Source organism: Hoplias malabaricus, chromosome 12 (genome assembly GCF_029633855.1).
Source record: "Hoplias malabaricus isolate fHopMal1 chromosome 12, fHopMal1.hap1, whole genome shotgun sequence".
Classification (NCBI taxonomy): domain Eukaryota; kingdom Metazoa; phylum Chordata; class Actinopteri; order Characiformes; family Erythrinidae; genus Hoplias; species Hoplias malabaricus.
Genome location: NC_089811.1, coordinates 41,174,821 through 41,189,109, shown reverse-complemented (window position 1 = coordinate 41,189,109; position 14,289 = coordinate 41,174,821). Strand labels below are relative to the sequence as shown.

The following is a 14,289-nucleotide window of genomic DNA, read 5'->3' as shown; positions in this document are numbered from 1 at the left end:
GTCACCAATCCACCTACCAACATAGGTGCTGTAATGCTGATGTGATGCTGCCACTGAGGTAAGTAAACAAATGTTGTGTGCTGTCAGCAGAAAAAAGCCACGATTCAATAGCTCTCTAACTAAAGCATCTCATCTAATTTGCCTCATGAGGACAGTTCAAATGCTGCCTTTTTAAACAGCTGCCTACAGTACCTACTTAGGCAGCTCAATAGTTTTTGAATCTGAGCTATAGCATGCAGAGACACAATTATATATAATCATACACCACAGCTCCAGGGACCTGTGTGTGCCCTGTGAAGAAGGACTGGCGCCCCCTCCAGGGTGATTTCCTGCCTTGCGCCCAGTGATCTGGGGTAGGCTCCGGACCCACCGTGACCCTGAACTGGATAAGCAGTTACGGACTCTCTTCCTACCTGTAACCACAACAGAAGAATATATACAAAAGAAGACATAGCTTTAAAGGTATTTAATTACAATAAACAAAATGTACATTGAGAGGATATACAGATTAAATTAATTATATAGATTACTGAAAAAGCAAACAAACATGGACAGAGAGACAGAGAGAGTCATTAGGGAGTGATGTGTGGGTGCCAGCTCAGGATTTGATCCCAGCAGCCGGAGGTGGGGTGTGTGTGTGTGTGTGTGTGTTTGAGTGTGTAAGCTTTTAGTAAACGCCCATTTCCATGAGGCCGAGCACAGAGAGAGAGGCGAGCGGTGAGAGCATCTCAGTCCCAGCAGCAGTTCCCTCAGGCCGCCACAGCAGCGGCTGCCCTCTGCTCCACCATGCAGCCGCCTCTGCTCATCTCACTTCTGATCATCTTCACCTTCTTCATACACTCACACTGTCAGGGTAAGAGTGTCTCCACCCCCACACACACATATCTATCTGCCTATTGTTTGAAAACAGTCAGTATTTTAGTTCTGTTATATTGGAGTCAGTTATAACAGTGTGCTTTTAGTGAACATGGACATTAATAAGGATGTTATATGTGTCAGATTTAAATGTCAAAGTGTGAAACTATTCCAGCAAAGAAATGTAAAAGAAAATCGTCATTAATCTGTGTAGATTGATTAACATATTAACTACAAGCTCGTGTCACTTATCTCCAAACAAATTCGAAGTATTTCCAGCAGTGTCGGTACAGCAGCACAGGAATACAGTCATATGAATGTGAACACCCCGTTATTTTAATGGAAATACTCAGCTAAATAGGACTGTCCCTCTGTTTTTAACGATTTAAACAAATTCAAATTAGCGTGGGAACTAAATGTTGACTCCCAAAAGAGTTGTTACCGTGTGGATGTGTTTCAGAAACAAATGTAACTCTTCTTAGATGTATAGTGCCTCAAATTAATTTGCTGTTTCGGTTTTGTAATGTTGTAGAGCAAAACCGTTCGTTAATCTGGCGCACAAAAGCCCGTCTGCCTCAGACAGAGCTAAAGTTCTCCCGGGCCGCTGTCCAATCCTCAGTGATAGTGTTCTAACTAGGGCGCATAGCGAGTGCGTACTGGCGTTTTAACTAGAACTAGAGCTTCTTAAATGCTTAACGGATCGATTTAGACCTCTAAATAGAAATGTATTCATAATTCAGAAACAGGAGTGCTGAAACTTAGGATAAGGATCTAAACAACATTGTTCCATTATAACTTTTATAATAAAATTAAGCATTTTTATTGTCTCACCAAGCATTTCCTTTTCATATTTTGAGCAGCTCATTTAAGGTTTAAATTAATTAAAAGTGTTAAACGTGTAAACGTGACCACAGATCTGTATGCAGTAGTTAACCAGCATTCACTCGCTAAGCGACCTTATTAGAAAACAAGTGAGATTTTGGAGCTCGGCCCTTGAGAACTTTTTTTGCCTGAGCTTTACCGTTGCTAGGCAACCGGGGCGAGCATGTGACCATGTGACTAGTAGACAATCTCTAGACCCTGAGCCACGGCTACAAACCTATTTCAAAGGATCTTGAACGCTCTGCTAAATTTAAAACGAACCAGACCCGTTCAGCAGACACTGGCTTTAGGAACCGCTGCACCTTGCGTCAGTGCTCTTATCCTCAGAACTTTGACAATATTTAACGTAGCCGTGAGTTCTGCCACAAAATGTTGCTGGAGCTGGCGAGGCTCACGGATTGTAATCTGCTTTCTTTTTTTGCTCAACCCTTAGTACGTAAGCTCCTTAGTGTGAATCAAGCCACTAATTACACTGCAGCTGCCGTTCAGGGCGACCATTACTGCCTCTTAGAGTTGAGGGACAAGGAGAGGGGGTGCACTCCATTCACTGATTTACCTGCTCAACAACAGGTTTTCTGTTTAAGGAATAAATATGTGTCTGTGCTGATTTGCTAAACACTGGTAAATTGGTACAGACCTAAGACACTTTGTTGTAGCCGTGACCAATAGACGTAAAGGGAGGTTTCACCAATTACTCAAAATTTCTGCATAACCCATTGGTTGATATGTAAACAAGGTAAATTTAGTTCAGTTTGGGTTTGGGGAATTTAGATTTTTTTATAAGCGTTATGATATGAACCGGGGGTCTGTGTGTCTAATGCTGACAATCAGAACATAGGATTAAATCAAAAGAAACAAGTAATAACTTGCCACAGAGCACCCTGCAATTATTTCTCTAGCATGAGTAGACTTTGTTAAACATTTTTAGTTTTAAGACAAATCCATCCATCCATTATCCACCGTTTATCCGGGTCTGGGTCACGGGGGAAGCAGTCGGAGCAAAGAAACCCAGACCTCCCTCTCCCCAGCCACCACCTCCAGCTCCTCCGGGGGTATACCGAGGCGTTCCCAGGCCAGTCAAGGCATATAGTCTCTCCAGCGTGTTCTTGGTCTGCCCCGGGGCCTCCTCCCCATTGGACATGCCCGGAACACCTCACCAGGAAGGCATCCAGGAGGCATCCGAACCAGACGCTCGAACCCCCTCAACTGACTCCTCTCGACGTGGAGGAGCAGCAGCTCTACTCCGAGTCTCTCCCGGAAGTCCGAGCTCCTAACCCTGTCTCTAAGGGAGAGTCCAGACAGAGACAGAGAAAACTCATTTCAGCCGCTTGTACCCGCGATCTCGTTCTTTCGGTCACTACCCAAAGCTCGTGACCATAGGTGAGGGTTGGGACGTAGATTGAACGGTAAATCGAGAGCTTTGCTTTTCTGCTCAGCTCTTTCTTCACCACAACGGACCGGTACAGAGCCCGCATTACTGCTGACGCTGCACCGGTTCTGATCCTCAGTTACTGAAACTGGCTTAAGACAAATCTTTTATCTAAAACCTTTTCTAAAATAAAATTTCAGGCAATGGAGAATTGTGTTCTTAAATATTTGTGTAAAATAATTGTGTAGTAACTGTGATATTGCTGTAGCACCACAGTTCTGAATCATTTTATAGAACGGGGCACTAGACCACTATAAAAGGAAATGACGTTATTTATGAATCATTTTCTTATGCAGAGAGTGTAAAAAAACTTGACTCCTGACCCTTGAGCATTTTAACTCAAATGATCTATCATTTACCAAGATTACTGCATTCATTCTGTAGATACATTTTATATGGTCAGTAGCAGAAATGGAAAAGGTTTTATTTAGTTGTTGTTTTTTTGAGAAACCTAGGCTCCTTTGCATTCACCCATAATAGAACAGCCTTGCAGTTTTTTCCTTGAATTGAAGTCAAAATGTAGCCCCCCACACGCACTCTTTTAGATTACTGCTGTCTCTTTCGTGCCAAAATCTACAGGGGGTTGCTTTGGGTGAATGCAAATCTATATTGTTGTGTTTTTTGCTAACTTTAAATTTGTGGCTGTGACCACCGTTGATCTCCTCAGAAATGCAAGCCAGGAATGGGTTCTCTTAATCCAGCTTTATTTAGCATGTGTTTGAGAGGAAATGACGAAAAAAGAGCCTTGATAGTGAAGGACAGGTTACTTTCTCTAATCCACTGACCCCTGCTTCCTTCAGGTCCCTCTGGGTTTCGGCTCGAGACAATGTTTTACCAGAGGTTTAAGGTCTCAGCGGTTGGAAGAAGTGCTGGTTCAATCATTGTTATTAATGAGTTATCTGTCAAATACTGAAACTGATCGTACGTGCTTTGGAGGCTTTTTTGAGGTGTTTTTATTGTGCCTGTGTTGGCACAAATATCAGCATCACATGTTATTTAACGCTGACTATTGAATTCCTTATGTAAACCGTAGCTAGTTGTTGCTTGCCGTCACTGTCAAGGTTAGTTGAACATTTGGAGTATAATTTGATGATGGAGGCATTTTGCTACTGAGTTAGTCTTTTGTATGTTGAAAACAAGTGCTGAATATGTAAGCTGTTAACAGTCCAGCTAATAATAATAATAATCAGTCACGTCAGTTATCGGTTTTGTGCTTTTTAGTGAAACTGCAAACTCATTGACCTAGAAGTTTCTTATTTTTGAGTTTTAGGAACTGGATAAACATTGCTGAATAGTCACTGACCTGCTTCCTTGACTGACCATGACTTGCTGATTGGTTGTTGCAGTCTGATGCATGGCTGTCTGACTGGCTCTAATTTAGTGATGCATTCTGTTCCTCCATTGATGCACAACTCAGTCCTGTTTATTTGGGTCTTTCAGTAGATTAGCTACAGATGTTTCGATTATTAAAATGTAATGAAAAACAATAAATTCTCCAGAGAGTTTGAGACAGGGATAGGACTTGGACAAGAGTTAGGCCAAGATTTAGATTCCTGTCATTTCCACTACAAGCCTTTCCTTTTTTGTATGTTTTTAGAGAGGAATCTCACACATTAAACAACCCTAGAGCACTATATGACTTAATTGTTAATGATCATGTAATTGAATAGAAAATCTTTCGATATCCAAAGATATATGAATTTATGATAGGAATTTACATTTGCAGAAACAAAGTTGGTTGTATGATGCACTAGATATTGCAGTATGTGTTGTAAGATAATTTGCCTAGTAAAAGGACCTTTTTTTGTCCTATTGTTCATAAAAAACAAAGGTAAACAATAAATAATGACGTGTTTTTCAATGCTGAGAAGAAAAACCTGCAATCCGTTTTTCTGTCTTACACGTGCTCCTAAAACCGCACACATGTTGCAGACTTTTTCTGGTGTAAATCCTTGAGCAACAGCACTGCTGCTTTAGAAATACGAACAGAAGTTAACACAGTTGGCACTAATAAAAGGCTCCTAATCCTACTGACTGTAAACAGTCAGGGCACCATTAGCAACAAAATAGGGAAACATTTCTTTATTGTTTCTCTATGTTATGCACAGTTACATGTTTTAGGGTTCAGCCACAGTGTATAATGTAAGTCCGAGGTTCCTGAAAATGATATTACTGAGAAATTTGTCATTATATATATATATATGTGTGTGTGTGTGTGTGTGTGTGTGTGTGTGTAAAACACTAATGTGCCAATCCCCTTCAGTGTATTACCGGCTCTTTTCTCTGCTTTCAGTGTAACTGCGAGAACCAAAGTCAGTTGTTAAGGAATTGACTGCATTCTGCTGCCTCCATTTCCATATGAAACAGGCAGCAGCCTCTGCTCTGACAGCAGAGCTGGCCCTGACGCTTGGTGCTCCCTGTCGTCCCCCAACATATTCACCCAGACCACCGAGACGTACCAAAACAAGGCGGCATTGATGAAAGAGGCAGCACCTCTCCCATGGCCCCCACAAGGCTAGAATGAGATGTTGTGGGGGGACAGTCGCTGGCAAGTGCCATTAAAAAAATTTTTTTTTTGAGGGGATGGGAGAAGGGATAGAAGCATGGAGAAGGACGGGCTAAAGGGCCTCGGTTAGGCTTTCTTTTTTGTGCAGGAAGCTCTACTGTATTCCTCCATTTTGTTATCCATCTCCATAGGCTCTATTGGCGTGCTGACACTTTTAGTTATAGGGCTGCAGTCCAGCCAGCCGGCCCATTGTGCCATTGTGATTTCACAGTGGGGTCTAAGCCTTTGGGAGGCTTCATTCTAATGAAAATTCCTCCACTGCTGCCCTTTGTGGGCTGGTAGTGGGGCGTCTCCCTTATCATTCCCGTTTAGATAGTTTTGGGGATTCTCGCCTGCTGTGGGTTTAAGATGGCTAATTAGAAAATACATGGCCCCAAAAAAAAAGAGAGGGGAGTGCAAAATAAAAAAAAGAAAAAAAAGAATGAAAAAAAGAAAAGCACTAAACCAAACTAAACAACCCAAGCAAAGATTTAAATGAAGGGGGAAAAATCCACATGCTCCTTTAACAGGACAAAAATCAATTAGCATAATACAGGCCAATCTCTAGACAATGGCCAGTGAAGCAATCTTGCTGAGGTTCTCTGTCACTGTTGACATTCACGGAGTCTTTTGTCCCATTTTTAATTGCAAAATGAAGACATCCACATAAAATGTCTCTGCAGCCAGTTTAGGAAATGACTATGGTGAATGTGAGTGAAGGGTTAATTTTCCTGAGGAAGGACCAACTCGATACAGTATAGTGCTGTTCAGAAGCTCTACTTCTCTTCGTCTGTCACCTTTCCCAGAAGCGATACTGTCAGGGAACACTGGCTTTACTTTACTTAGAAAGCCACAGCAGATAGGTTTCTCTCTTGGCAAATGTTTGTTGGAGCTGTTGACCTAATGTATAGCAACCTGCACTTAAATATATGCTTACAGTTTCTGCTTGAGTTCAGCTAATAGCTTTATTCTTATTCTATCAGGATTTTTTGTGACCGTTTCATAATACACAATATACATCATGTTATTTTGATTTTCTAGAAGTGTCTCATTGAAATACTACCATCAGAATCTATGAGTATAATTGCCATAAAATTCTATTTTATTATATTTGTCAAAAACTTGACTGCAGTAAATCTGAATAAACACGAATCATTATATTTTTTCAAATCCATAAAGACATTGTTAATCACCAAAACAAAATGTATCACAATGATGATGATATCATATAAGTCACCTCTGATTTTCAGCTTTGCATTTTAAAGCATTTAGAGAGTTTGACAGGAACAATTACACATTGACTGATCAAAAATAAAAGTCATTTTTAATTTTATGTTGTTGCACCATTCTCATTCTATCTTCCCAAATGTGTGGCTTGTATTCCAAATTTCCTGGCACAGTGGTTAAATCCAGTTGTGCGACTTGTGTCAGAGTGTGTGTCCTGCTCCCCTGATACTGCCTGTGCCAATTGTCTACCTGTGCGTTACAGACGCTGCCGAAACCTCCGGGATCATGTCCTCCCAACAAAGAGTGCCTTTGAGTGAGCGGAGGAGCAATTTTATCATTAGTAAACTGAGCAGGAAAAAGGCTGGCTTCCCAATTGGCCACTGAAGGAGTTAAATTGGAAGTCCATTTGGCTGGCACACTTTAAAAGTACTGGGTTTGCTGTGGCCTTGTTAATGTGAGTTGTGACCGCTAGATATGAGAAGGCCATCTCCATGCTTTTAATGCACTATCCCATGCACTGACCCCACAGCTTGCTGCTGCACAACACAAATTATCTTTAAAGCATTAAGCATTAAACAGAAAGCATAGAAGAAAGATAAGAGGAAAATGGTAGGTGATGTTTTTGGTATGTATTGATTAAACATGTTGATCTTCATTAAAGTTCCCAGAGAGATGTAGCAACTTTATAGTTTGGCTTAAAAATATATGGACAATGCATGTCCTTTTATTATTGGGCTATTTGTCTTAGAAGTTGACACTATGCTGTGTCATTTCAGTGACCAGAATCTTTCCGGGGGGTTTTCAGCAAAGTTGCTGGGAGGCTAAATGTCAAAGGCTGACTCCAGAGTGTGGTTTAATTCCGAATGTTTCCTTTTAGCTGCTCTTAACACACTTAGACTTCACTTCTTAGGTTTTTTTCAGTAGATGTTAGGTTTCAGCACTGTCATACTATTCAAAACAATGTTGTTTGCAATCTTTCTGGTTTCATCAGAAATATAGTAGTGTCCTTGATGAAAAATTTGAGATTGGCCAAAGGCCAAAAAACCCAAACCTACTTAAAAGGTTTGGGTATGTTTCCAATTGAATTTTTAATTGGAGATTTTGACCCTAATGGGCTAACTGTGGCCACTGCCAGTTGTCTACTCACAACACAGCATTCACATAGTTTTGAAGTTATTAATCATTAATTTTCATAATTCTGAAATTGATATTTAAACCTTCTTTGATAGCTGCTTCTGTTAATTTGGTCAGTTTCTTATTTTCATGTCATCTGTCATGCGTCTGACCAGAGATAGAGAGAGTGTGTTTAAAGGTAGCCAGTGATAAGGCACTCTTGCTCACCCAACAGCCCTGGCCCTTTAGTCACCTCCCTCCACCTTGCATCTCCCTCTGGCTTTTGGAATTTGGGTGTAAGGGCCATGGTACCACCCGGTACCACTATTTATCCCAATTACATTTCTGACAAGGAACAGCATGCACCATTAATCAGTGTCGGTGAGAGACAATCAGAATCACGCTATTTTTTTTTTTTTGTGGTCCAGTCAGAAGGCTGAACTGTGCTGCCCCAGTCCATATCTGTCTGAGAGCAGCGGGGAAGGTACAGAGTGGTATCTCACAAGATGCCACTCACAGGCAGAGATCAAAAGCAGGGATTGAAGAGAGAGAAGCGAGGGTTGTGTAAGTGTCTGCCTCTCGGCTGGCACGCTCTGCTCCACCGCCTGTCAATGCTCTTAACTGTGTGCTTCATCAATAGCAACCTTCACCTCCACTAACACTTAAAGAGCAGTTCCGTGTTTTCGTAAGAGGAGTGAAGAGTGTTATCCTTTTTCAGAATGTATGATAATGGAGAGGGGAAGATGCTTAGGGTCTGCTGATGTAGCTCTAGTTATGTGCACTATGTAAGACAGACATGAGACTTGCTTCTAGCATCCTTTTGTGTTTTGGTGATGGCTCCTGTTTTATTTAAATCATTTATTTAGTTCACGACTGTAATTTACTTCAGTTTTGCTTTTGTATGTGTGTAGTGATACTGTCCTTAGGTTATACCTTGGTTGATGTACACCTGCCTGTGCATTCGAGAGCTATAGCATTGACTTTCAAATTAAACACAAAGTTTTTGTGTTTTGTGATTAAATGATGACAAAATGAAAAAAAAGGTTCTGTTATTTCCCATAGTATACAATTTAGAGTAACTAAAATTAATTTAAGTAACATTACTTAAAGGCTAAGCATGAAGAAACATTTGTGTAAAACTGTAGGTTTTGAAAGCTGGTAGTGAATGTTTTCCCTTTAGTGTGGCCTATTAGCTCAGGGTAATACTTTAAGGCTGATGTAGGCTTGTTTATGTGCATGTGCATACCACAGGGGTGCTTTTCAAATGTAACACCTTATTGTTATTTACATTTTTGCCTCCTATTGTCTACTGACAGTGAATCAGCCAGCTTTTGTGAGGTGGAGTGATACATTCTACTTAGAGGAACTTAATGCTTTAAGGCTTTGACTGGTTATTGCAGGGGTCCCTGTCCCTTTCCTGCTCATCCCAGTTCTCTATTCTGACACACAAGTTCCAGCCAACGAGCAGTTAATTAGTTAATGCATTGAATCAGACGTGCTACATGACACAGACGTGCTAGAACAAAAGCATAAACCAGCATAAATTATCACCAGGAAAATCATCATATTTTCAGTTTTAGAATAAATCAGATCTGACTCATTTCTATTTATCGATTGTTCATGAAACATGGTGTGTTTTCAAATTATGTCAAATAAAGAAAAATGACAAGAAGTTGTTAGACTGTTCAACAACAAAACATACAGCATCATTGTGGGTGACCAGTTAAACCAGCACCAGCATAATCCAACATAATCCAGCTACATATTTCAAAAAGGACAGCAAGAAATATGTGTCACTGGTACTGGGAATCCCTGCATTATTTTACTGAAGAAAATGCATGGTCACAGTGTTGACGGTAGAGCGGTAGCTGATGTGCTGCTGTTGGTGGGTGTGCAGTTTCAGGATGTGATTCGGGACGGTTCCTCTGTGGGACAGGAAGCTGTATTCCAGCAAGTTGGCGCTGTGACGGCACGACAGACTGCACAGATGACTCAGATGAGAGCGGCTGCCGTGAGTAACACTCCCTCTCACAATCTCTTTGCCCCATTATCACTTGCACTGACTCACTCCAACCAATACTGATGTAGTGAATATGTCTGTATCTTGTTTAAAGCTGATAAGAAACCAAAATTAGACACAGTGGGAAATGTTTTATTATCTAGACCAGAATTGTTCAGGAGATAGAATCAGTGCCAAATATGTGGCTTGGTGTGAGTTCAAGAGCCTCACAGTTTGTTGTATCTGAAATCTGAGTTTTTAAGGCAATTTCAGCTCAAACAATGAAACATCAAAACATCAAATATCTAATATCATCTAAAAACAAACCCTAAATTTTGTCTTGAACGTGACACATCAGCTAAAATCAAACATCACCCTTTTAGTCAGTCATCCAAGGCATGTTTCATGTTTGAAATTTGCTTCTTTTACTTTCTGTGTTGGTGGTACACATAAAATGGAGACAAATAGATCAAAGTACAGACAAAAAAGAAGCTTCTAGTATTTTACACAGAAGTTCAGGAGGAAGGGACATTTAAACCAGAGTGTCTTCAGAATACACACCAAAAATATTGTATTAATTTATATTCTTTTCTAAATATCCTTTAGAAAATATGAACTTTGGAAACGCAATAGCCAAATGCAACATAGTATTCCTCATCACTCGGCGTCAGTCCAGTTTTGTAGTCCACTGAGAAATATATTATGATCAATTATTCATTATGATAATAAAAAAAACTAGCATTAACTTGCATTCTTTTAGGATATTATAAAATCCCAAAGTAATGTTTGTTCTTTTTTCTGTCATTACTTATTGATTAATTGTGACTCTCCCGCTGCATTAATTCTCCAACTGTTTCATTCAGTCCCATTGTCAAGTAAAGCACCTAAGCATGCAGTCTGCCTATACAAGCATTTGTGAAACAGATGGGCCACTCTAAAGAGCTCAATAAATTGGAGCGTGCTACTGTAATAAGTTGCCACTGTGGCAAAATGTCAGCTCATGAAAGTTTTTCCTTCCTAGAAATTTCACTGTGTGTGTTGTATTATTGAAACTTTATATGTAACATGCGTTTAGGAACTACAGCAACTCAGCCATGAAGTGGCAGACCATGTTAAGTTAATACATGTAGATTTGCAGAAAGCTGCAACACATTTAGTGATGTAATATGGCACTAATCAAATAAGTCATGTGACTGAGTGGAGAATTGAATGACAGCTCACACTCGAATCAGATGACCTACAGGATCACTCAGAGGAGTAAAAAAACTGTCAGATATAGGGAGGTTTTGTGCACTATAGCAGCCCACATACCTGTTGTCAATGTTTGTTCTACCATTAAAAGGTTTATAATAGAATTTATAATACTTGTGTAAAACATGACGTTTTTGTCGTCATATTGTGCATCTTTTGTGAAGGAGTAGAACACAAGGTTGTTAAGGGCAGTCTAAACACTCCAGTAGCACTGCTGTGCATGATCCACACTGTGAAAAACATTGCAGGCATATATTCCACTATCATGTCAGTGATTAGTGGGTTCGATTCCCGGTCCGGGTGACTGTCTGTGAGGAGTTGGTGTGTTCTCCCCATGTCTGCGTGGGTTTCCTCCGGGTGCTCCGGTTTCCTCCCACAGTCCAAAAACACACGTTGCAGGTGGATTGGCGACTCGAAAGTGTCCGTAGGTGTGAGTGTGTGAGTGAATGTGTGTGTGTCTGTGTTGCCCTGTGAAGGACTGGCGTCCCCTCCAGGGTGTATTCCCGCCTTGTGCCCGATGATTCCAGGTAGGCTCTGGACCCCCCGCGACCCTAAATTGGATAATCGGTTACAGATAATGGATGGATGGATGGATGTCAGTGATTAACCTCAAAAATTCTTATCCAGTGCAAATTTATCATAAACATTATTGATACCCTGTGGCAAAATTAAATTACCCCAGCTTCAAATGTAAAAATAATCCCACATGAATAGGGCTTATGTCCATTTCAGGATGTGTTCAGCACATGTTCTGTTGAGTGTGTAGGGACTCTGTCCTTAGCTAAGAACAAATCTCAAATAAGAAATCATTGTTGAATATCAGAATCTTCTCGAAAACTCTGTGTTTGACAAAAAATGTATTCTTAAGTATGATTTTTGAATAAGGCACAGTATAATCTTGTTCCTGTGGATTTACCAAACCACACAGTTTCCACTATTAAGCTTCCTAAGACAGCCTATATCTCAAGCCCAAAATAACAGCTTTATTTCACCCTTACTTCCTTTGTATAAAAATTGGCAGACTGATTAAACATGGCCTCGCATCATTAGAGCCGTCTTTTGACAGGAGCAAGAAAAATTACTTTTTTAACAGTAACATAATTTTCAAAATAGCAAATTATCATCAGAAAGTAGTAGGGTGGGTGGTTGTGTGTCCATAGTTTTAACAATTAATAAAGACAACCATTCTGAAAGGAAATACATAAAGAGTACAGGCATTAAAGCAACAAATACCTTTTCCGTTTGAGACAGTTTACCTAGGCCTATATCCCCTGCAACTTCTATGAAGACCGGAGAAATATATATTCAGAATTACAATGGCAGCATGTAAAAAATCTGTAACCAAAAATTGGTTACAAATATCACCACCAACAACAAAAGATTCCTGTGGCATAATCAAGACTATATTTTATATGGATAGTTTAAATGTACAGACCGAACAATGTTATATTTATTGGGCAAATTGAGTTGAATATGTGAAAGGGAACAAGGTGGAATGCTTTGCCAGAGAACACCAATAAATAACGGGGTAAATTGATAAAAAAATTAAGCTCCCTTTTAGGTTCTGCCTTTAAAGAGTCTCCTTTGTGTGTGTGTGTTTAATTTTTTTATTTTTTGCTTTGCATAGTTTGGTTGTTTTTTTCCTTTAATTCCATTCCTCTTCATAAGATGGAATGTTTTGTATGGAAACTTGAAGAATAGATGTTATGTATCTTGAAACATCATGTCATGTACACACACACACACACACATATAAATATATATATATATTCATTCTTCTAATAAAGAGAGAATTAAAAAATAAAAACCATTAACAAAGATACACTCTCTAGAATAGTGTCAATACTCCACTTGCTACACAGCTGCTAGCTTGCAAGGTCATAGTTTTGACTGGTAGGAGATTTTCCCTGTTTTGTTTAAACCGAGTAATGGTAAACGGTGTGGAGGGGATGGAACACTAAGGATGGATACATGTGCCGATGCAGTTTATTGAACAAACAGAAATGAACACAAATATGTAAATGAAGATGTAGAATCAAAACTAACAGGAATCCTCCAACAAAACATGTAACTAAAACAGCACTGAAAATATCTAGAGCAGGGAAACTGGAAAAAAGTCCACCAAACTACGTTCTCAGTTAAAAAATGCAGAAGGGAATGTAATGTATTTTTATGTAACACAACTGGATTTAAAACCACTGTGGTGCCTTTACATGTAAAATACTGGTTTAAAAGTATCATTATCACTAAAAGTACATTACATTCTTTTATCCAGAAGAAGAGGTGAATATTTATAAGCTTTCATTATTTATCTGTGTAAAATAAAGGAACGTATGTCATGGAGAGGTGGCGTATGAAATCAACACAACTTTGAAATCTACAGTTTATGTACAATATGGTACAACTATGTTCCCTAATTATTTAGCCTTGAGGGTTCCACCACAATGACAGCAAAAAGGTACCATCACAGTGACCATATTTCTGAGAGAGTATATATTACTGTGATTAACTGGTATCCCGTCCAGAGTGTGTTCCTGCTCTGCCCTCAATAATTCCTAGTAGGCTCCAGGCCCACCACAAACCTGAACAGGATGAAGCAGTTATGGAAAATGAATGCATGATTGATTGTTGTATGGAAAAGTATGTCTTGTAGAGTACGAAGCTGCTGAGTTACCTTTCAGTTACATTAGCTTTATAGCACCAGAGCAAATGTCACACCCCAAATATGTCCTGGTTGTTCTGGTGAAAAATGTGTGACTGTGAAATTTTGCCGAACAGTTACATTAGCCCCTGAAGCGAAGTAGACCCTGCGCCTGTGAGTTTTATTAATTAAGCCGACTCACTTTGTTCACTCAGCCCAATCGACCTGTGAGGCGGGTCAGTTCCAGTGTCTGAGCGACGGAGAGTGCATTCCAGAGCTGTGGCTGTGTGATGATGAGGAGGACTGTGAAGATGGATCAGATGAAAGACACCAATGTCGTACGTCCA

The 14,289-nt window shown here is 39.9% G+C and overlaps 1 protein-coding gene across 1 annotated transcript in view; it reads left to right on the top strand.

The window, feature by feature from the left end:
- Positions 1-563: 563 nt before the first annotated feature.
- The window catches only part of lrp2a (low density lipoprotein receptor-related protein 2a), a 90,320-nt gene continuing 76,594 nt past the window's right edge, over positions 564-14,289 (top strand). The window contains exons 1-3 of the mRNA XM_066686354.1: positions 564-853; positions 9,949-10,062; positions 14,158-14,280. Of these exons, the coding sequence (XP_066542451.1) occupies positions 787-853; positions 9,949-10,062; positions 14,158-14,280 (304 nt within the window). The 5' untranslated portion in view covers positions 564-786. The remainder of the gene's footprint in view (positions 854-9,948; positions 10,063-14,157; positions 14,281-14,289) is intronic.